Source organism: Vidua chalybeata, chromosome 2 (assembly GCF_026979565.1).
Source record: "Vidua chalybeata isolate OUT-0048 chromosome 2, bVidCha1 merged haplotype, whole genome shotgun sequence".
NCBI classification, from domain to species: Eukaryota; Metazoa; Chordata; class Aves; order Passeriformes; family Viduidae; genus Vidua; species Vidua chalybeata.
In genome coordinates this window covers 5,001,463-5,025,412 of record NC_071531.1, presented here as the reverse complement: position 1 = coordinate 5,025,412, position 23,950 = coordinate 5,001,463, and the positions used below count along the sequence as shown (strand labels likewise).

At 42.4% G+C, this 23,950-nt stretch overlaps 1 protein-coding gene and 1 long non-coding RNA gene across 7 annotated transcripts in view; one reads left to right on the top strand and one right to left on the bottom strand.

Annotated features, from left to right (window-relative positions):
* SLC37A1 (solute carrier family 37 member 1) overlaps window positions 1–22,106 on the bottom strand; it is a 35,715-nt gene extending 13,609 nt beyond the window's left edge. The window contains exons 1-12 of one of the 6 annotated variants that reach the window (XM_053935786.1): window positions 21,691–21,927; window positions 21,143–21,237; window positions 17,857–17,907; window positions 17,633–17,756; window positions 15,880–15,961; window positions 14,964–15,084; window positions 12,852–12,930; window positions 11,908–12,043; window positions 10,350–10,426; window positions 8,301–8,467; window positions 7,322–7,359; window positions 2,781–2,864 (exon numbers count right to left, since the gene is read on the bottom strand). In XM_053935786.1, coding sequence (XP_053791761.1) covers window positions 2,781–2,864; window positions 7,322–7,359; window positions 8,301–8,467; window positions 10,350–10,426; window positions 11,908–12,043; window positions 12,852–12,930; window positions 14,964–15,084; window positions 15,880–15,961; window positions 17,633–17,688 — 840 coding nt within the window. In that variant the 5' untranslated portion in view covers window positions 17,689–17,756; window positions 17,857–17,907; window positions 21,143–21,237; window positions 21,691–21,927. Of the gene's footprint in view, window positions 1–2,780; window positions 2,865–7,321; window positions 7,360–8,300; window positions 8,468–10,349; window positions 10,427–11,907; window positions 12,044–12,851; window positions 12,931–14,963; window positions 15,085–15,879; window positions 15,962–17,632; window positions 17,924–21,142; window positions 21,238–21,690; window positions 21,928–22,026 lie in introns of those variants that run through there. The other 5 variants (XM_053935787.1, XM_053935782.1, XM_053935785.1 and 2 more) reach the window with 5 other exon arrangements.
* An 82-nt stretch (window positions 22,107–22,188) lies between these two features.
* LOC128784305 (uncharacterized) lies at window positions 22,189–23,205 on the top strand. The gene is made up of 2 exons (XR_008429429.1): window positions 22,189–22,275; window positions 22,599–23,205. It is a non-coding gene; the product is annotated as an uncharacterized LOC128784305 (long non-coding RNA).
* Window positions 23,206–23,950: the final 745 nt, after the last annotated feature.

The window sequence follows — 23,950 nt, the reverse complement described above, 5'->3', positions numbered from 1 at the left end:
TCTCCTAATTCTTCAGCATCTGAACAAAGCCTCAGTGAAGAATTAAGCCTCAAATATGTATTTGACTGTAGGCTAGAAAGGATATAACAGCAGGCTGTTCCATTTCCACTGCTTACTGCCAAGATGAAAACTTGGATTAATATTTGCTAAGCTGATGGGGGAAGAAAAAAAAAATAAGTGCTGAAAAAATTCAATTCTGCTATTTTGCATTCAGTGATTCTAAATAAATTCAGTTTTTAAATAACATCATTTAGAAGAGGGCACCAGGGAACCATCTGGACACCTGAGCCCAGACACTCAGCACAGTTTTAGAAGCTGCCACGCAGCATCCAAAATTCTAGACATGATTGTTAGATGGGATGCAGGACTTAGAGGAGTCCAGTGTCTGGGCTCAGGTGATAAAACATTAACCAGAAGACAGAAAATACATCTAGGGACCTTTGACATGGCCCTGCAAACCTATGTCATGGCCCAGGAGTCACTCCATCAGCATAAAAAAATATTTCTCTTCTGAATTACTGGAGGAACTTCAAAACTTGAACTATTTTAACAGCACCAATTCAAACTGTAAGTTATTAAAATTTTTTAAAATACGAGAGGAGAAAAAGAGGGGAAAAAAGAAGGGTTTAAGCAGTGAAGCTCCCCAGTGGATTCTAGATGGTGTCTGAGTATCTCCTGCACAATCAGCACAGCAAAGCCAGCCAGGACTGTCTGAGGCAATGCTGCTCATTTCTCAGACAAGCAGCTCTCAATCTGTTTCAGAAGAGTGGGTAAATATTGCAGCAGAGGTGACCAAAGTCCATATAACTTATTTAAACTCATGCTGGGAACTTTTGTCGATGATTTGGGGGTTTTTATGCTGCACACAGCTGAAGGATAAATAAACCCAGCAGTTCGTGCTTGGCAGAGATGACTTGTACAGCCTTGCCAGCTTGTCTCAGAGCATGATTAGGCATATGGCAGATTCTTGATCTCTGGGGAAGGATTCATTATCCCACAATTTTGTGTCATTTTTAAGAGGCCAACCTAACATAAGCAGCAATGAAGGCACAGAGGTATTCAGCTCACGCAGCCAAAAACACATTCTGCTTTCAATCACTGCAGATCCTGAGTATTTGCTTCCTTTTTACAGTAATTGCAGAGGTCAATGAAAACCCAGTAAAAGCTGCCATTCCAGTGTGCTTGGAGACCAACCCATAAATGCAAAACATCTGCTGTTTGTGGAGGCTCAAAAGCCGACTGTGAAAATCCGCTCCCAATAACTGCACCACAACCCCTGTGAACAGGGGAAGATGTTCAGCTTGGCTCAGACAGGAGAAACTTGTTCTTCTGTCACTGGCAGAAAATCAGGAAGGCCCAGAAAGCGACAAAGAAGGGGCTTTGATGATTTTTTTTTTTCTTTTTAAACCTTGTTGAGACGCTGTATTACAAACATACCCCAGCTGGCAGGGTGGAGAGAGAAGGGGGGATGTTCCCAGGATTGCCAGCAATTCCCCCAGCTCATTGTCCATGCTGTCCCTCTGTCCTGCTCCCAAGGGACACCAGTCAGTGGGACAGGGGTACATTTTCCTCACCCTTTGCTAGGCAGATCCTTCACAAGGTGGCAGTAACAGAGTTAAAAAGGAAATCTCTGTCTGCTGATTTCTGTGGTTTTTTTAGCTCTGTCATCATGATTTAGAATCACAGATTGGTTGAGGTTGGAAAGGACTTGAAGACGATCCAATTCCAACTCCCTTCCACAATCCCAGGTTGTTCCAAGCCCCATCCAGCCTGGCCTTGGACACTTCCAGGGATGGGACAGCCACAGCTTCTCTGGACCACTTGTTCCAGTGCCTCACCACCCTTTCTTCCATAAATTCCATCCTGTCTAAAGACACCTGCTGATATTTTTACATTTCCTCTTACCTTCCAGCTGGCTGTGAAATAGCACTGACAAATGGTTTCTGGGCTGAAGACTGTTGTTGGGCAGCTCAAAACTAAAATAATTTACTCAGTACAGAGGGGGTTTAAGGTGTATTGAAGTGTTTCCTTAGCAAAAATTTCAAAGCTTTTTTACCAACACTAATTATTCCACCCTGTGAATGCTCATTATTATTCTATGGGCAAAGGATAAAGAGAACAGGAAGTTTCTATTTTCCTGGAAAAGTTCTGAAAGAAGTTAAAAAAAAACTTATCCTGTCAGGATGCAATGTGCAAAGTGTACTGAATACAAACACGAAATTTCAAATGGAAATTTTCAGTTCATGTCCATCACAAGATAAAATGGTATTTTGCCCACAAAATGGGCAAGTCCAGAACTCATTTTCTAGTGAGAAATAGCAGCCCTTATGGTTATGAGTTTTAAGCAAGATTTTTGTGAATCATTGTGTATATTTAGAACTCTCCATCTCCACATATAATCTTGTTAAGTACAGACAGCTTTTGAAAGGAAAAGGGAGAGAAGTGAGACTGCAAGGACAGGTCACAATGTACATAATTGAAATATTTCAAGTGGGCTGCCTTTAAAGTATTTTGCAGTGCATTATTTTTGATGGAATGGTATCAAGACCACAAAAAAAAAACCCAGCAAATTGAGCTAGCACTGCCATCTCACACAGCTTAGTTTGCATTATTTATGGCAGCTAATGCTTAGTTCCCTCCTCTGAAGTTACATTTGTGTGTGAAGTTGGAAGCAGATTTCAGCATCATAAAAAGAGGAATAATCTTGACAAACAGCAGATGTTTCATGTGAGCCTTAAGAAGTCTTCTATGCTATTTTACAGCAATATTTTATATTTTACCTGAGGTTTGCCATTTTCCTTAGCATTTAAGGTTGGCATCTGGATTCTGCACCGAGAGGCACCATTCAGGAAGGTTTTAGAACTCTGAAAAAAAGAAAAACTGCATATTTCATATTTTTTCCTTTTTTTTTTTTTTTTAAAGGATTGTATTATTGTCAATCATCTCTCTGGAACAAGTTTTTGTGCATTGCAACATATACATAACCCCAGCTGAAGCATCTTTAATTTGATGACTGTGTGTCTCAAGATTTTCAAGTGCTTACACAGACCTATGGCAATGGACATAAAATGCACTCACAATTTGATCTGAAGGCTTATTTCACACTGGTTTATACAGAAGAAGCTGAATTTAGAGCACAGTCATGCCCCTTTTCTTCAGCTGCTTTTTCCTCTACTGAGCTTACTGACATTGCAAACTCAGTTTTTGCTCTTAAGCAACAACTACAGAAGTTGTTTTTTTTAATGAAAACCTTGATTTTTCACCTTCCTAATCCCTTTAAGAGAAAAGTTCATCCCTTTAGCTTATATTCTACAACACTGTATTCTTTTAGCCCATTAATGCACTGAGTGGACAGGAGTATTGATGAGGAGTCCAGCAAGTTCCAGAAATAAAAATGAGACAAAAAGCTACACTTTAGGCACCAGATGGACTTGCTTTTTATCCTTACTTATTAACAAGTACATTCCTTTGTCAGTTCACACCAAAATGCACTGGAAAATACCACTGGAATTCACTGCATTCACTGGAAAACACCATTCTGAGATCTTTAGTCTAAAAGGATTTACCAGGGACATTGAGGTTTGTCTGCTGAATTAAATATGCAGCTCTAAAGCAGGTTTGCAGTCAGGTATGGAAAACCTATTGCTAAATCCAAAAGAAGCACTGTGCATTCCTCAGGGATGAGATGCTGAAGTGTCTAATCACACACTGGACACCACATTAAAAAAAAAATAGAACAATAAAAACCCCTACAAACTCTGCCCCAAATAACCCATTCCTCAAGCTCACAACCACAAATAAGAATGCAAATCCTCACTGAACAATCCAGATCAAAAATCAATCACTGAGTAATTCTCCCCCCCCCCAAAAAAAAAAAAAATCAAGAATATGTATTTCAGTATTTCTTACACAAATTGCCCTTCATCAATCAAATCCTGCTAAGAAGAAAATATACTTTTGAGGATAAACTGGGGTAATTCTGCAGCTCAGTACAGAGCTGAGGCACAAACAGTTTTGGACATGCATTCCTCAAAATAAACCAACAACACTCGAGCCTCCAGGGTCTGATAGAACAGATTTTTATCTTGCAGAAAATCTGGCTCTTGTCAAAAATGTGATTTACAAGAATCCACAGGGAAGAAAATCCATCACCTAGAGACAAGTCATCTACATTTTTAATCAGCAGCTCAACAGAGGAAAAATGAATGACTTTTTCATTTGACTGTCAAAAAATAAGATTTACTATGGTAAGGAGAAAATGTCTAGGGAAAAGGACTAGACTGAGAGGCTGCACATTTAATACTTAGGCTTCTTCCCCCTTTTCAGGAGATAAAAATTGCAGACTGGTAATTTTTAAAAGCACAAGCACTTTGCAACAGGAGTTTAAGGGAGGGAAGTTTTCTGGGAATATGAAGTAGAAACAAAGGAAGTACTTAGAGTACAAAGGTTTGTATGAACATGATGGAAGTATGGGGGGAAAAAAGGCACAGGGAGGAAAGATGAGAAGCAATAAAACCAGCTCTAAATCACATTTCCCAAAGGGGGGAAAAAAGTTAAATCTCCTCTTTAACTTTCATAAAGGGAGCGCAGGAATTCTGAAGAACACCCATTGACTTCTCACTTGCATTTGTCATAGGTACAGCCCTTCAGAAAGTCAAGATTAAGCCTCCAATGCCAGCATTTAGAAGCACTTTATTGTCCTCAAGTATTTATTTGGAAACAAATTTCAGATGGGTAAATCAGAGCCAAGATGAATTGAGGCAAATGAAGCACAGCCCAGGAAACCAGAGAATAAAGAGAAAGAACCACACGCTCAAGGCTCTGTGCCTGACTCTCCATCTGTGGTTTTGGACAGCTCTATGAAATCAAGATTACTCACCACTACAAACTCTGTGGAAATATTGGGCTCACGACCATGCTGCAAATAAACATGAGACCAAATTCATCCAAGACTGACATCACACAGAGGGGACTGTGATCTCTCAATCTTAATAGAAACCCTAAGTCCTTCCCTCGTGCTGAGCATTTATTTTAGTGCTGCTTAAATTTAACTGGCCTCATTCTTCCACAAGGAGATTTAGTTTTTAGCATCAGCCAGCAGAGCTGCCTGCACCTGCCCAGGACATTCGGCCAAAATTACCACAGCCTTATGAGAAATGCAAGTGTGCGCATTTAATGCCTCAAAAAAAAAAAAAAATCTATTTGCAAAAGTACATAAGGTTGTTCAGGTTGTTACCAGAATGACTGAACAAAAAAAAAAAAAAAAAAAAAAGGACAGCAAGTATTTTACAGCTGCCAAATTCTATCCCTTGTACAACACAGATCAAATATTTTTTCCCTATTTTACTACATCAACCTCCCTTCCATTAGCACTCACTTTTCTTTACAGTCAGAAGCTGTCATCACCACATCTACATCTGGACATCTTGAACTTCTACCTAATTAATTTCCTTAATTTCTAAGGCCACCTGTCTGAGGTGAACAGAAGGTGTGAGCCCCTTCCACAAGTGTTTAGAATCCTTGCAGACCATTCAGGAGTGAAGTTTTTGGGCAGTTTCAATGACATAAAGCTCCCCAGGACAAGACAAACCTGAATCTGAGAAGGTTCCAAGGCAAGTGGGGAAGCCCTGTGATAAACTCCTCCCAGATTTCCAGATGTGAAATGGGAATAGGGAAGAAGAAATGATGCCTTTTGCTCTGCAGAGCAAGGTTTCCAGGGAAACAGGAGGTCAAATGCATCTCACACAGTGAGAGTGAGCCTGGGGCAGTGACCCTGCTGCTGTACCTGTGAAAACTGATTCAAATGCTCCTCCTTTTCTGCAACTGGGGAAATTTGCTCCTAAAATATTATTTTTTTTTGTTAAAAGCATCATGATAAGTAGATATTCCATGTCAGAATTTTCCACACTAGTTCACTGAAACATATGAGCAACAGACTGTGCAGAGCTCTTTAGTTATGCTCTCCAGTTAAAGTGTATTTGAAACGAATAAATATTTATTTCCATAATTCTTAACTGGATATTCTGTAAAAACAATGCTCTGAACTACATAAAATCTAAGGAAAATGGGACTCTTTAACAGCAGGCAATGAGAGTCACTTAAAATACTCTCATATTTGACAGAAGTTACTTCTAAGAAATGAAAGAGAAAAAAGAAAAACACAGAGCATAGTGTGAGCCCACCTTGTCTCACAGGAATAAAATAAGGAGTTCCACAGACCATCAAAATCATTCAGAAGCTTTATCAGAAGTGCTTCATATGAAGATAAAAAAAACATTAACTGGAAAAGAAGAGAGAACACAGACTAGAAAAGCTGCCTTCAATTCCTGTTCAAGAGCATTTAAAATGTAAAATACCATTGATTTAAAAACATTAGATGGTAAAAAAAAGAGCAATCAACCCTGTACAATCCACCTGTGAGACTGGAAAAGAAAATGCATAGTTCATCTGAATCCACATGTACAGACAATTTCCATGTGGGATTCCCTTGGGACTTTCACCAACATCCCTGATTTGCCCTCAGACATGGGAAACCTCATGGCCTGCTCTGCCAATCCCCTCTACTATTCCAAAAAAATACTTGGAAATGTGGCAGACCTGATTGCCCAAGGGCTCCTGGAGCAAGAACTGCTCCAGATTTTGGCTGCACTAGAGACAAACACAGAGCAGAGTCTCAGGGAACGTGAAACAAGATCCTGTGAGCACAATCCTGAACAAAACTGGGCCAGGAATGACAATTCTGTCATGAGAAGTTACACACAGCTGGTCTTCCTAATGCTCTCCTTGTTGCCTTTCCCTGCTTTTTACTTTTCTCCAATTCCATTTGGATTGCCTTTCTCTTGGGTTCACAGCTTTACAAGGCAGAAAAGGAATCATCTCACACAGTAACTCAGGATTTCCTAGGGAAATCTTTCCACCACTGACACCACTTTCTAAAATGTTTCACTCTGAGCACACAAAACACCCTGTGAAGATGCTCAGGAAGACTGAAGAAAAATAAGAAAACTCAAGAAAAAGCAAAAAAAAAAAAAAAAAAAAAAAAAAAAAAAAAAAAAAAAAAAAAAAGAGATGAACAGTTTTTACTTGATTTACTGTAAGATCAGCTGTTCCAAAACAAATTAATTCACCTCTTGATTCATTTACTTTGAGAGAAAATAAGCTCCTGGTTTACCAGTGAAGCACACAAGACCAATCATTGCCTCAAGTACAGCATCAGTTGAAACAGCCTGGCACAAAGAGCCACACACACAGTGTGATTGACAGATCCATCTTAATAAACATGTCTATGGCAAAAATCAAAAAAGAAAACACATTTACTTACACTGGACGGTGTGCAGGAGCAACTGACATCTTTAGGATCTGAAATAAAATACCACACATAGCTAAGAGTGAAAACAAGCCTAAGAAATCTCTTAAAACACTTTAAAATAGTGTAACTTACTGCCAATAAACTGACAGTAAAGATAAAAAGTGCTACTCTGGCAGTCCAGCTAGTTACAGAATAATTCTTGTATCTGCCAAAATTTACCTCCTGAGACAGTAACAGTAAAACAAGCATTCACATCTCTGGGTCTGCAGAGGGACAGGATGGGGCATTCCTCTTCAATGGGAAGTGTCAAAAGCTGCTCCCTGAGCTGCCTGCTGTAGCTGATGGCACAGAGGATGATGGGGTGGGGTGAGTGGCAGCACAGAACGTGCCCTGCAGCCACCTGGCACCTTCTGCCAAGGGACACTGAAAGCATTTCCCAGCACAGGGGCTGCAGACACAACAGTGGGCTCAGTTCTGGAGTGTCACTGTCAGGGGCTCTGGGGCACAGACCAGAGGAGGAACAGCTGAGGGGGCTCAGGGGTGTTTTATGGCTGTCTGTAATTCCCTGCCAGGAGGGGACAGCCAGGGGGGTCGGGCTCTGCTCCCAGGGAACAGGGACAGGAGGAGAGGGAACGGCCTCAGGCTGGGCCAGGGGAGGCTCAGCTTGGCCAGCAGCAGGAATTTCTTCACTGAAAGGTTTGTTAAATAATGGAAGGGGCTGCCCAAAGAGGTTTGGAGTCCCCATGGTGGTGTCCAAGGAAGGCCTGGACGTGGCACTCAGTGCTCTGGGCTGGGGACAAGGTGGGCATCAGTCAAAGTTGGACTGGATGACCTTGGAGGGCTTTTCCAACCTCGATGATTCTGACTGGATAAGCTCTTTGAAGGCACACAGGCTCTTCCCCACCAAGTGTTCTGGGAAGAAGCTCTCTAAGCAGGGGCACAGCTTGAGGAGTATGAGCCCCCCATGGCTGTGTCCCACTGAAGCACTCACGTTCAATAAGGAACAGGAAACAAACAACCCCCATGACAGCCACGACGACCCCAGGCACCACAAAGGAGAGACCCCAGCACGTGGACACCCAGTAAGCAGCAATCAAGGATCCCAAGATATTCCCCACTGAAGTGTGTGAATTCCAGACTCCCATGATCAAACCTCTCCTGCATTTAAAAACAAAAAACAAAACACACAAACCCACAAATATTCATTATGAGCTTTAATCTCTTGAGAAAAGTGTATCAAAATGGCTGTGCAGCTGTGGTGTCAGTGAAATATATCATATGGTTCTTTAACTGATCATTTATTTATGCTACAATCTCCACCTGGCAATTTCAAGGCACCTAAATATTAATAAAACTGTTGTAAATACTCTGTGCATGACAGAATTTATCCTGCACCTACTGGCATTTAAAAACACCACCAGGGCTTGCATATTTCTGGACAGTTTCTTTGATTAAAACAAATATGCTGATGTTGTGTAGCATGTGGACACCAAGTGTGATGCTTTTGGGAATAAAAATCCTCCTGCAAACACATTGTACTGATAATCTGATGCTTGCAGGACATATCAGACTTGTCATGCAGAAGAAAACAAATTGTGGAGGATATGTGGAGCAAATTCAGTATTTTCTGATCCCATTCTGGACTTGCTGGGCTCTGGTAGAAGATGACACCTGCACCAGCTTGGCTAAAACACACATCAGGTTCCTGTCTGCCTGGAAATCCCACACTGGAGCTGCTGCACATCAGCTCCATCTGAGCTAAGGAAAAGCACAAAAATCCCACTGAACTCATGACAGCAGGGATTTTTTTTTTCTCCTTTTAAGTCATGGGAAAACTGCCTTGCCCTCAGCAGGATTTTACCTAGAGCAGCCTAACTTGAATAAACCCAAATCTTTTCCATGGCCTGGAGACAAAATCTAGGAGTTCTGCTCATGCTTCATGGAATTAGAGCAGAATGAAACCAAAGACCAGGTAACTGACATTTAAACCAGAGCCCTACTCACCAGCCCACTGTGTGGCATCCTAAAAGTAAAGGATGTTGCTTTTGCACAAAGTAAAGCCTGAATAAATGTATTTATTTTGCACAGACTCCCCAGTCTTGTTCAACATTATAGGACAGTTACCATTCTCTGCATTTCCTAATGAAAAATTAGTTTGAGGCTACATATTTTTAACTACCTTTATTTCTAACTATCCTGTGGTTTATATAAAAATCAAATACTGAATTTCAGTACGTCCTTCTCTGGAACTGATTAACAATAATGCCCTACATATACAAAGGATGGTACCACGGTAGCATTATTATATGCTACATGCATCAACCATTACCAGAGCCAGTGGGTTTGGCATGTAACTCTTGCAAAATTTATGGAAAATTACTGTATGGTGTGACAAAATAAACATAATGAGTGGTCACTGTGCAGGATTAAGATTAAAAAAAAAACAAACAAAAAAACAACAAAAAAAAACAACAACAAAAAAAAAAAAAAAAAAAAAAAAAAACACACAAGCCAAGCAGATGATTTAAAGAAGGTGATAAAAGAAAGGTTAAATCAGTTGCCATATGTATTTTGCCTTCTAAAATAAGTTTTCAAGTTTATGTAAGTATGTTAGAAAAAAGACATTACACAAAGGTATTTTTTACAGTTACGCCCTGACAACTGTTTTGAATCAGAAATGAAAACACAGGAAATTTCACATTAAAATGGCATAATAACAGCCTTTACTAAGAGTAGTTTTAGACTGTTTATATTTACAAGAATAATTCTAATACAATTCTGAAATAATTCATCTGAAAAAGAGCTATCACAAACACTGTTTTGACACGAGAGAGACAGTTTCAAACCCATATATAAATTAAGCCGCATAACAAAGGAAGCTCCTCTCAAAATTCTAACTGCTTTGTTTCACTAAAAAAAAAAAAAAAACAAAACTGAAACAACACAGAAGCCTAAGAAAGATATTTAAATACATTTATAATATCACAGCCCAGAATTAATTGATCTGTACTTCCAAACCTTTGGATTATGGGTAATTTACCTTCCTTTTCCAAACCAGTTGCCAATACACGTAACGACACTCGGCCAGCCAGTGGTCTGCACCAACCCATTGGCTATCTGAAAGTGTATTAAAAATAATAAATTAACATTTCCTGTCATAAACCAGGTTCCTACACAATTCCTGCTGAGTGCTGCATTGGGAAAAGGAAGTCTACACAAATGCACTGAATTTAGAAATTTAATGGAGGGTTTTGAAAGCATTTTTTTCCCCCACAAGAATAAACAAGTTACAAAGTTTTGCAGAGATTCTTCCCTCTACCTACATCTCTATAATTAGTTTATTATTTAAATCACAGAATACTGTAATTCAGTCACATATTTACCAAAAAAACACACTGCTCTGAGCTGAAAAGAGAAGTGAATTCCCCACACTCACGCAGCAGCATAACACTTAGCTCAGCTTGAGCATATGGCAAAGCATGTTTGCAATCAAATAAAGCAGAAAAAAAGACAACTTTAGGGGAGACTGGATAACTTTAAAATGCTTAACAGACATCTGTAAATAAACTGAGAGGAGGAATTTAATTTAATATATTCAGGGAGAAGTAAGAACTATTTCAGTCTCCACATTGCACAGAACATTAACTCATCTCAACTCCTAAGAAGCTCCCTGTCTACAATTGCACCATAACACAAATATCACAATACAAAACCTCACATGCACCACGAGCATTTGAACATGCAACAAAAGCCAATCTCACTCTACCCAACAAAAACCAACGGGGTTGGTGGTGTGAGAGCCCCCTTGGAGTTACAGGGCTCACTGAGCACATCCCACAGGGCAGAGACAGTCAGCTCTGTCCTGGAAAAGCCCTGATCCCAGAGGGCTGGGCAGTGACAGATTAATTGGTGACAAGGTTACAGCAGTGCTGTGCCAGGTTAGTATCTCTCCATGCCACCTTGCTCACATGCAGATGTGGCAGAGGGGAGAGTGTTACTGCAACAACACAGAAAGCAGCAGTGCAAGGTGCAGACCTGAACAAAATGGTCCCAGTGCCAAGCCTACCCTGGTCCTGAGCTAAATTCCATTCTGGCCAACGGTAAAAAATCTTGTGACACCTGATCAGAGCTCTGAAAAATCTCCCACAGTGAACCTCGTTACATAAGCTGCCTGTTCCCAGCCACACCAGTGTGGGAGACTGCTCATCATTAGCAGTGTAAATGGAATTTTCCTGCAGAGAAAGCCAGGATGTGTCACTCAGGTCTTGGCAGACTGACAGAAGTAAACACTGCTTGTTTCAAAACTCACCCGCATTTAAGCTTGCAAAGATCTGATTGCTGATTTGACACTGAGTGAAACACATTAATTTGCTTTCAAAGATTTCTTCCACTAAAAAAACCACAAACCCACCATTTTTCAAAAATCAAGCCTGGGGGTACCCACTCTATCACTTCTGCCTGTCATCAACAAGATATTCCAGCATTTACATCCTCCCACCCAACAACTCATCACTGTGTGCAAGTGAAAAACCCCCAGTATTACCCTAAACAGCACCATGGGAGGAACTCTTGAGTGTCTAAATGAACACTGTGCCTACCTGGGCCATGATGTAAAACCAGAGATTATGCACATTATAGAAATAACCCAATCCAAACATTGCAGTGAAGAGTCCACTGGCGAGCATCCCCCCTGTCAGATAGTAGCGGATGGGCAGCCGCTCTCCGATGAGTCCACTTGGAACAGGGGAGGAAACAGAGAGAAAAGCCATCATTAAAAATGAGATCACACCCCAAAAGCCTTTACAAATGAAGGGTATTTTGTGTTGTTTAATTCTGGTTGAGGAGAAACTCTACTGGTAACTGCTGCTTGCCTTCACAGCAGCAAAAGAGCCATTTTTAGCACGTGACAGGAGGAAAAAAACCTTAACAAAACACTTCAAGTTCATTAATTGCTAAGTTCTGACATCTGCACAAGCATCTTTCAGGGAGATACTCATCTGGAGCATGTTCAAAGTCATTTACTTACAGAGTCATTTTCCAAATTATGCGTCTCCAGCCACTGAAAGTCAGACTTGTCTCCCTTGCTAACAATTCAAGTCATGAAGGTTCTGGCTTTAGTCAATGAAAAACATCATCTCCAAAGAGCAGCTAAGACTGCACACTTCAGGATGGGTTTGGTAGTATTTTTAGGAGGTGTCTGCTCCCATTCTTTGACTGAAGAAAGCCAGGACAATAATTTTGACCCAATCAGTGCAATTTGGAGACTGGAGATTCATTGACTGATTAATTTACATTCCAGATGAAAAAAAAAGAAAGGCTAGACTTCAACCTGGAAAATATTCCTGCACAAGGCAGTCAGGATTGGTGCAGGTAAAAAGTTTTCAGTGTATCAGAGATTGATACCACTGGGGCTCAGAATCATGCTAGTTTTTTTTTTCCCATCAGCAATCAATTTCTCACTCTCCATCAGAACCTCTGCAGTATCAGTATCACAGAAGTCAAACAACCCCATAAATAAACAGCAAAGAGAGTGAGGTTTTACCTTAAATACATCCCAACTGCATATGCACACAAAAACGAGTAATCCAGCGCTCCCAGTAGCTGTTTGTAGTTGCTCTTATCTAAGAATAATTTTCAAAACAAATCATCACTTTAACTGTACTAATTATTTCCCAACCATTTTTACATATAACGAGAAAAATGTCAGTGAGTGTGCAATGACATTCAATTTCCAATAGGCACATTTAGACTTCAGTAATCATTCTGTCAATATTTTATTTAACAAAAAAAAAAAAAAACCCTTCTGCCTCTAACATATTAGGAAAATACTGGTAGGCCCATCCTAAACTCTACCTTATTTAAAACAGCATTTTGACTGTTTTCAATCAGTTATTAACAAGTTCTTTTTTGTTTTCATTAGTTATTAGCAAGATGCCCTTTTCTTAAAAGGCCTCAGGCAACAGAAAATCCATAATCCAATTTAACAGACTTGATTAAAGTGGTAAGATGAGTTGCAAAAGTATGAGGTCCTAAAAGTCAAAATGTCTAAAAAAAATCCATCATCATAGAGGCTTTTAAACAATCAACCTTATATTTTTAAACATATTAAGTTATTTAAATATTTAAAATATTAAGTTATTTTTTTAAAAATGGGTAAAGCCTTTTGCATTTCATTTTCCAACTATTCACAAAGCACAGAGAAGTTCTGCTTAAAAAAACCCCACAGCTCTGCCCTGCAGAGCAAACAACCACAATCACACCTAAATGGGAACTGCAGACAGGACAGAGGGAGCAAAGGGGCTCCACCCTGATGGAAACACCAAGTCAGCTCTCAAGGGACCTGAGCTCATACCCAGACAGTTTGTGCATTTATTTTGCAATAAATTGCCACAATTGCTATTGGCTCTGAGCAAGAAGTCGCAGATATTAAAGCAAATTCCTTCCTCCAGTGGTTTTCTATCAAAACTCCCAGCTGTGCCAGAAAAATACCTGAAAGAACAAGTCTCAATGCCATTCCAAAGGGGCAGCTTGGCAATAATGGCCATGGAAAAAGGAGGACATTTAGGCTGAGAAGTCTCCATTAAAAAAAGTCAATCAATATTTCAGACAAACTCAATCTCCCCTTGGTCAAAAGACAAGAAACACTCCCCAGGTTTAAGTGCATCCCACCTGGGGGACTGAATTTTTTCAGTAGACCCTGAAGCAGGACTTAATACACTGGATTTTGTCCACAGAAACCCCAGAGCTCCGAGCTTTAATTATCTTTGAAGAGAGCAGGACTTTTTTTAAAATTGCTAATTAAAGACTAATTAGAATGTATGGCTACACAGACTGGGGTGGACTGGCACATCCACAGAATGGGATAATCTGTTTCACTGATGTTTCTGGTAGCATTAAAAGTGTCAAGGAATGATTCAAAGTCTCATTTAAAGTCAAATACAATTAAATTAAAATTAAATTGTCCAGTAGGCATATTTTTTTTCTATTCAAGTGAAAGGCCAGGTTCATAAACTATCCAGTAAGTTGTCAAGTCTCTCCTGCAATGAAGTCTCCCCTTTTTCTTCATTAAAATGGAGAGAAATATATTCCTTCAGGCAGATAAGGACTCTGCAAAGTTCTAATTTAGATAAGCACCAAGTAATTTCACTTAAAAGATTGCTTGAATTAAACAAGCAGAAAATGATAATGACTGATTTTATTCTTCACCCTTTTTTCCTAAGCAGACCTGCTAAAGACAAAACCCATTTTCTGACTGAAAACTGATCTACTGAAACCATCTCTTAGATATAACAAGTAAAATAATATCACTTGTTTAAGGGACTTTAAGTAGCAAAAAATCATAAGGTAAGTCACAACTTCACTTTCTGTGGAGAAGTCAGTGAGGACATGAAAACAAAACACCCCTTCCATGCACATCCCTGACATGTGAAGAAATAGCTAATTATGAATATATAATAATAATCTAATTATGAATAACAGCTCATTATTAAGAGAAATCAGTGAGGACATGGAAAACAAAACACCCCTTCCATGCACCTTCCTCATATGTGAAGAAATAGCTAATTATGAATACATAATAATTAATAATCTAATTATTAATATCAGCTCATTATTAGGAAAGAAAGATACAAAACCAAAAAAAGCCAAGCCTTACCAAATGGCTCCCATCCACACTGAGAGGCATTAAATGGCTTTTTGACAGGCTGGATCTGGGCAGCATATTCTTTGTAGGAGTCAAGTTCAACTTGACTTGCACAATGCTTATGCAGCTCTCCCTGAAACAGAAAGGACATTTGAAAATGGAAAATTCACTTGCAAACTGGGGACTGATAACTCTCCTACAGCAAGAAATTTAACAAATCTGGATTTATATGTACCTGTCAAACCTACCAAAATCAGCAAAATTGTTGGCCCTTATTAATTGCTTGGTATTTTGCTGGGTGAAGCCACCATTCCATGGTTAAAAAAAAACATTCTGTCAGAAACTGGTGTTTCTGACAGTGAAAATCTTTGAAGTTCTGCAGTAACATCAAGTACTTTGCCCACTGTTACTGCCCAGTTTTATGCAATGCAGCACTGGGGGATTTGGTTTGTGTTTGGCAAGTTATAAACACTGAAGATTAAAGTTACAAACCCAGAATTAGAGAATTTGTGTCATCAGCTCCACTGGGAACAGCCACAAGGGTACAGAAAATGATGACCATGATGCTGAACAGTACTGGGAACACTCTTGCAAATGCCAGTGGAATGTTTAACTCATCAACTTTTCTCAACCATAAGAATGCAAAGTTCTCAAATATCTCTAATTAGATTCATTCACATGAATTAAGTGTAGGCACAGCTGCTTCCAGCCCAAAACCCAGACTTACAGGCAATATTCTAGGTGTGGTCTCACTTAAGTTTATCAAGCAAATATCACTGTGTGCCAGCTTTATCAGTCTCCCATCTTGAAGGCAATTCAAGTTAAAGGTTAACCCTGCCTTTCATAACAGGAAATACTGAAAAAGACAACAACATCCGTGTCTGACAGGAGCAGGAGGATGTTTAAACAAGGACAACACCTCTCTTACCTTCACTATACTGATAGGTTTCCTTGATAGATGGAAGCTGGCATACAGCAGGAAAGTGAGAGAGAAAATGAAAGCTCTATACCTACGACAGGAAAGAAAAAAAATTGAAAATTATTTTATTTAGATTTTCTTTTAGCACTAAGTCACATAAAACCATCACACAAGTCATTGATAATATTGGAATAGTGGAAGACAAACTTTTTGAGTTCTCCAGCAGCCTGAAGAACCACCCTTCCAGTTATGCTGCTTCCCATCTGCTCTGATGTGGCCTCTGGAGGAGCCTGGTGGCACATGGGAACAGGCAGGACAACGTGGCAGTGCCCTGAGCCCACAGAGCTGACCTGCCTGGTGTGCAGCCCTCCTTTGGGGGCTATTAAATGTCAGCTCAAAATTATTAAACATCAGCTCAACACGCTGAGAGTCAGATTGCACACCTCCCTGTCTCGCTGGGTTTGGTGGCATTGCTGGGACATAAGTGATGGCTCTCTTAATTAACAGCTTGGAGAATTCCTTCTTTTCTTACTGCTTTCAGGATTTTACTTTACTTTTGCCTTCCTCTAACAATAGAAATCAGTCATTTCCAGAGATGGACAATGGGACTGACACTGCAGCACATGAACAGAATTGAGCAGCTTTGGGATTGGGAAGGAATTCTCCTTTGTGCCTCACTGGGATCCTTGGGTCTTTCTCTACAGTTCAGCTGAATTAAAAAGGCATCTTAATTTCACTGTCAGTGCAAGCATTAAACAAAGATAATAATCTGATCTATTCTATTCCCTATCTGTGGTTTCAGTTGTTTAAGGAGAGCATTTTGTGGATTTGTGTTTTTAGAAGTACCCAAAGTGTGTCTCCTGGCTCCTTCTAGCCTTGTTCTTAAAATTAACATCTGTAAATGTAAGTACATATGTACATATAAATATCTGATGTCACACTGCCTACTACAGTCCCTGATTTTTAATTAACCTTTTTCAAGAATGTTTTGCCTTATGAACTTTTACATAACCAGGGTCTCGTTTTATAATTCTGGCATATTCACAGGAAAGAAAGTCATCCCACGAGAAGAGTTATTCACCCTCATGACTGAAGAAATCTTCACAAGGGATAAAACTGCAATTACTTTGTTCCTGCTGCTCAGCTAGTGAAAATGTCATAAAATGGCTCAGATGGAAAGTGCTCCGTCTTTCAATTGTTATTTTTTTTTTGGTATTCACACACAATTGAGTCAGTATTCTATCTCAGGAACCACATGAACTGATGCCATAAAACTTCCAAGATTAGTTTTCCTAATGCAAGGAGGATTTGATTTTTGTTTGATTTTGCTGGGGGGCTTTGCTGGTTTTCATTTTTTTTTAATATTGCAATAGCAAGAACTAAAACTGTAATTCTACAAGTCTGTATCACATATCAAATTATCGGGGAGAAAATACACTCTGGCTAAGAAAAGAAAGCTAATCTTGGGCACTCCTCCCACCTAGGATCTTGAAAATGCAATTTATTCTTTCAAATACATACCTTGCACAGAAAAGGACAAAAGGCTTTATTTTCTAGCACGCTTGACTAGTAAGGGTTTTTCTGGGTTTCCCAGCAAAGTATCGCACTTGATAAATGTCAGCAATATTTATTTATCATACAACTGACTGTATGTTCTTCCTGTATGTCTTAAGCAATGAAAAAGCAAAAATTCTGAGCAAGGCAGCAGATACAAACTCACACTGTCCACAGCAAGGATCACCAGCACCACTTCCAGACTTACCACTGATCTCGTGAGAATGAAGTGATGAAACGGATCCCAGGAGGAAGCTGAGCCATCTACACTACAGCTGCTACCAGACTTCAGGGGACACAATTGTGGACGTGTGGCAGCGTTATTTGTTCTTCTGGAAGTGTAACAAAGATCCCCCAAAGCCGTTGGATTCCACAAGTGTGGAATATCTGCTGCTGGGCTGATCTCCTTGCAGGTTTTTTCCCTTCTTTTACCTTCTGTCACGGCGTGGCAAATTCTTCACTCTGCCTTTGTTTACTGCTGATCTTCAAATAAGAGAAGCTGATAAGTAAATAGTCTGGTTGAGTTATTGGGATATTTTCTAATCATGACATTTGAATCGGCAATTATCCGTTTCAGAGGTAAGCAATTCACACCAAAAATGCAGTGGAGAATTTTAAGCCTATATAAATTGCAGCCATCTCCGATTTTTTATAATTTATAATTTATTTTGAGAGCTGGGCAGGGTACAAAGCAGCGGAGACACAAAGGAAAGATGCACTCAGAACTTGATCCAAAGCCAGCTTATATCAGAACACTCAGCTTTTGTCCCAGAATGACTACAAACAGGCAACTCCCCAGCTCACAAAGATCTGTTTGAGCACATCAGAAACATTCATGAGCTTGCAATTTGCTCAGAAACGGCTGTAGTGTTTCCAGCCTGGAATGAGAGACTCCTCCAGCTTGAGAGTGGGTGCTGCTAAACAATGCTGCCAGCAAAGCTTGACCAGCACTCCCTCTTCCATTTCCTGACACAGCATCAGCACAAAGCTCCACATCGTCAGAAAGACTTGGAAAAGGAAAAACCAAGTTTTTCCCCCACTTGAGCTCCCTACAGCAGCACAAGGGAGAAGGCAGGACCACGTGTGTCCTCAGAATACAGAGAAGAGCGAGATTGCAGCGGTGTGGTTTAAATTCTCACAAAGTTCCTCCTGTTTGTTCCAACGTGGGCTGAAGCCCTTTGACAATAAAAAAAAAAATAACAACCCAGTTTATTCCAGCTGCTGCCACAGGAGCTGGCTGCACTGTTACCTGGCAGCAGCCAAGTCAGGTGGCAAAAGGAGCCGTAGGCAGAAGGTGTGACCACAACTCAGGCGCGCAAACCCAGCAGGATGCCAGGGACACTCCAGGACCCCACAACCCTCCTGGCAGCCCTCTTCAATGCCAGCACAAGCCACTGCCATGCTCCTGGTGGGATGCTGGTAGGATTCAGGATGAGCTCTCTTGGTAAATAACGGGAGCTGAGCCAAAGCAAGAAAGCAGAACTGCCAAAGCCACGGCTGGTGTTCACCTGGGAATTTCAGGGGCTGCCACAGGGCAGGTGAAGGTGTGAGACTCTCTCATCTTCACTGCCCCATCTTATTACAGAAATCAAAGCTGCTTGTCTTCAGCCAGGTAAGTGACAACAAACAGGATCTGCCAGGTCCAAGCTGGCAACTTGACAGCTTCACCACCTACACAGGCTTTCTCCCCAGGAATAGAGGAACACGACTCCCTCTTTACATAACTGAGTATCCCACCAAAAGATCAAGGATCTGCTTCTCAATGCTAACACATTTTTGTCATACCTCTATTTTTTCCTACAGTATCCTGGTTCAGCTTGCCATCTTCCTACCCTAAAGTGAATTGACTTGCTAATCTCGTTTGGCATGTTCCACCCCCTCCCTGGCCCTGAATCAGATTGTGCAATTAATCAAACCCTATAATCATTCCTGCCCAACACGAGTTTCCTATCTCCTCTCTGAGGTTGCTGAGGTTAGGGAAAGTGCAACTCTACCCCCTCCTCCCTTCTCCCAACTCCAGATAAAGATCCCTGCCTCCCTTGTGTCAGACCTTGTAGTCCTACAGCCATGGTTCAGGTGCCTGATCCATCAGAAATCCTGCCCTGAAATACAGCTGACCCAATAGAGAATATTAACTCATTCCATGGCCACAGAATAAATCCAAGGCAGCAGGGGCATAAAGACAAGGACTAAAAACTGGGATTGCCCCCTACAGTCACAGCTGGCTAGTTAGGTCAGATTTCAAAATTCCAATTTCAAAACAACTATTTCTCATCAGTAATCTGTGTTTGGTTGAAATGAGACGCAGATAGCTCCAAGTGGGAGGAAAAAAAGGTAAGGAGAAAAAGAGGTTGGCACAAGTAGCTCACAGGAGTGAATTTGTCCTCCAGCAGTAACAGATTCATTTCAGGGTGATCCCAAACCCCATTTCTCCTCTCTCACAGTTCCCTCCAAACACCAAAATGATTTCACCAACCACACCAAGTGAGCTGACAGAAATAATAAGTGGAAAAAAAACCTGAGAAGCCAGTAAAGAACAAACACCTGAGGTCAAATACTTCCTTAAACAGTTCTCTTAGAACAGGCCAGAGCAATTATCATTATAGCAAAGCAATTGTTTAGCAGGTTACTATTTAACAGCTCTAGTGCAAGCAGGAAAAGACTTCACCGATCTTACAAAAGGTTTCAGTGCTCAGTGGTCACGCCAGGCTGCACATCTGTGCACCTGCTGCACAGATCATACTCACACCACCTCCCAGCAGTGTATCCTTAGGATAAATCCCATCACAAGGATCCCAGTCATTCCCAGCAAACATGACTGGGCTATCAGCAGCACAGAGAACTGCAGCCTAACTCTATTTGACAGGGGTTGATTTCATTTTAGGTGCTGCAGGCAGAGACACCTCAGTTCTCATTTACATCTCAATAACTTGTTTCTGTCTCCACATATTCCTATGTTCCTCTGACACTCATGTGCATTTTAATAAACATAAAAAAATATCCTCCAGATGATGCCTTAAATTTTAGCTTTCATATTTTCCAGATTCTGTACTGCATTAGCATAGAACTCTGAACTTCATGTAAAGTGTTAGCAAGTGTTCTGAGACAAAAAAAATCCTTTTCCAGCCCAAGAACCATTGCAGCTTCAGGCCCAAAAAGTATAAACAATGGCAAATTGAGGAGAGCAATGTGGGAGAATGGGACTTCATAACCTGAAGCTGTAATTAGACAATTAACCCCAATATGGAAATGGACCAAAACTTATAAAAGTGTTAAAAGCTGTGACCTGTCCTCCGTCTTGGATGTAGCCTTGGCCAGGCTCTTGTACTGCCCAAGGTGTATCCTTTGAAGGCCTTTTTAATAAATCCCTACTTTATTCCTTTAACACTGTCTAGCCTCTGTTCTATGTGATAGAAGGTTGTAAATTTCACCTTTTACTGTAGATTACAGCAGATTTTAAAAACCAAGCTATACTTCAGAAATCACACTAGTAGGCTACAACACATAGCCAATAGTTTATCAATACAATTTTTTATATTTCAGTTTTACTGATGAAGCCCAAGGACAGTGTTCCATTCAATCGCTCAAATTTGATTTACATTCTTTCATTTTCAGCAACTATTTCTGCCGACAGTGAAACCAACCCCTCCACTTCCTCCTTTGCTGTACTACAACGTACAAAGCCATGTTGTCGTATTTACTTTGAAACCATATTTACCTTCCAAACTTGGTAGTGCTCCTTCGCTGCAGTGGCTGAAGCATACCTTCCTCCCTATTTCAGGAAAGCACTGACTGGGGAGCGGCTTTTTCCCCCTGCAAACACGGCAAAGCCGGGATCAGCTGCGCTCGACAGGCAGAGGGAAGGTCCTGCCCGGCCACAGAGCAGCTCCCCCGGGGCTGAGATGAATTCTGTGTCTGCAGACACCGGGTAACCAAACCCTCCCCGCCGTGTCCCTGAGGGCTCAGAACGCCTTCGCACACACGCGCATCAAATGCAAATTGTGCTTAATACCCGGCAGCTCTCCACCTGAGCCACAACCTGCCAAATCCATCACTCCGGCGCCTCAAATAGCCGCGTTCCTTCTTTTTAATACAAGGCGGGGAAAGGGTTCACCGTGGCTTAGCCACAGAGGAGCACAGCCGCTGTGAGCACCCGGCGCCCTGGGACTCGCAGGACCGACAGGGCGGCTCCGGCCATCCCAAAGGTCAAGGGCAGCGGGAGCCGAGCCGGGGAAGGGACAGACACCGCCTTCCCCCGGGACCCACCGGCAGGGCAGGTGTCGGGCAGGGCAGGGCTGGGCTCTGTCTCGGGTCCCACCGGCAGCCCCGCGGCACCAACCCGCGGTGCCACCCCCGGAACCGAGCAGCGCCTCCCAAACGACCCTCCCCGTCCAGCAGGACGGGGGCTCCGGGGAAAAATAAACGGGAGAAAAGGAGACAAAAGGTGGCGGAGCGCCGGGGGCCGACCCCGCGGCCGCCGCTCCCCGGGCCGGCCCGGCCCGGCCGGCGCTCCCGAGCGGCCCCGCGGCCGAGGAGCCGCCCCCGCTCCGCCCCCGCCGCGGGCTCGGCAGGTGCGCGGCCGCCCCCGCCCGCACAGCCTACCCCGGGCTGCTGCTCCCGGCGCCGCTGCTGCCTCCTGCTTCCCTCTCGCCTTGCTGCCAGCCTGCCGAGCCGAGCGGCCGGGCCGGGCGCGGCTGCGGATCGCCGCCCGCCGCCGGAGCTGCGCGGCGGGACCCGGCGGCCTCGGCCCCTCCCCGCCGCGGAGGAGGAGCCTGCGGAGGGAACCCTTGGCTTTAGGAAGAGCGGTGCCAGCGGGTCAGGGGGGTGATCCTGCTGCTCTGTTTAGACCAGGTGAGGCGCCTCTGGGGTGCTGTGTGCAGGTCTGGGCTCTTAAAGACAAGAGAGGTGAGGAGCTCCTGTAGCGGGTCTAGCGGAGGCGACGAAGATGAAGGGACTGGAGCATCTCTGTGATAAGGAAAGGCTGTGGGAGCTGGGGCTGTTCAGCCTCCAAGATGAAGGGACTGGAGCATCTCTGTGATAAGGAAAGGCTGTGGGTCAGCCTGGAAGATGAAGGGACTGGAGTATCTCTGTGTTGAGGAAAGGCTGTGGGACCAGGGATTGTTCAGCCTATAAGGAGACAACTGTGAGGAGACCTCATTAATGTGTATAAATAGGTAAAGAAGTGTGCCAAGAGGATGGATTCAGGCTCTGTTTTGTTGATGCTGAGCAACAGGACAAGAGGAATGGGCAGGAACTGATGCCCAGGAAGTTCCACCTGAACGGTGACCGAGCACTGGGACAGATTGTCCAGGGAGGCTGTGGACTCTCCCTTACTGGAGATATTCCAGAGCCATCTGGACACATTCCTGTGCCACATCCTCCAGGGAGGTTGGACCTGTGACTCACTGTGGTCCCTTCCAGCCTGACCATTCTGTGATTGTGAACTGCTGCCCCTGGCCTCTGGCAGGGCACCAGCTCACCCCTGTCCTGCCGGAGAGGGAGAAGATGCTCCCTTGTACCTGCTGTCCCCATCTGTCACCCCGGCAGCCTCTTCCACTCCACGTGCTCCAGAGTGGTGGCTGGACCCATCTGCACCGCCCAGCACTGCCAGTGGGATCCCCAGGCAGGCAGCCCCCAGCCTGGGCAGGTGTGCACAGGTGCTTCCCTGCAGCACTGTCAGATACACACAAAGGTATTTCTGGTGCCAAACATTCACAGATCATCTGAAAGCCGAGGGAAACATTCAGCAGGACTTCATTAAAGAAGAAAGAATGCATTTACTTCAGTTGTCTCTTGATTTCCTGATCCTACAGTGTTTCAGAAACCCTATAAGAAAGATCAATTTATTTATATAAATGCATACTTCCTGCTGTAGGTGTATTTCTTCATCATGGCCACCTCACCAGAGCAAAAAACCCTGTGCTATTTCCTTCATCCATGACTGAAGAGCTGCTGAAGTTACCTCATAAAGGTTTATCTGTGTAAGTCTGTCCCTTGTAGAGCACCACATGTCTGACAAGTGACTCCCTTAAGGTGCTCACTGAAGTGTCTGATGTTGTTCTTCTTTTCCTGTCACCTTGCACTGCCTGTGCCGGGAATACCAAGAAAAGAAACTCTGACTCCCAGTGTGTTCCTTAGGCCCCACATGTCGAACACTTAGCCACGTGCTCAGCTTTCCTTCATGATCCCAGGGCATCTTTCCTTCACCTTTTCCCAGGCAGTAAAGGAACCCTTCACCCTTATTTTCACATTTGCAGAATCAGGGTCTCAGAGTGTTACCTGAACCATTGCAAACGCAGGTGGGTGCTGTAAAATCTGCTGCTTTAAAGCTTGTTGATGGCAAATGTTGATTCCATCTTTCTTGCTGAGATTTGTAAGTAATGTATCAGAGATTTAAAAAAGAAATAATTCCAAATGCTACATATGTCCTACTTGGAAAGTTAATGCACTGCTCTTGATTATCACCAGTCTTACATTCTGAGGAGATAATTTGCATGAATCATGTGGCTGCCCTTCCGCACCAGCA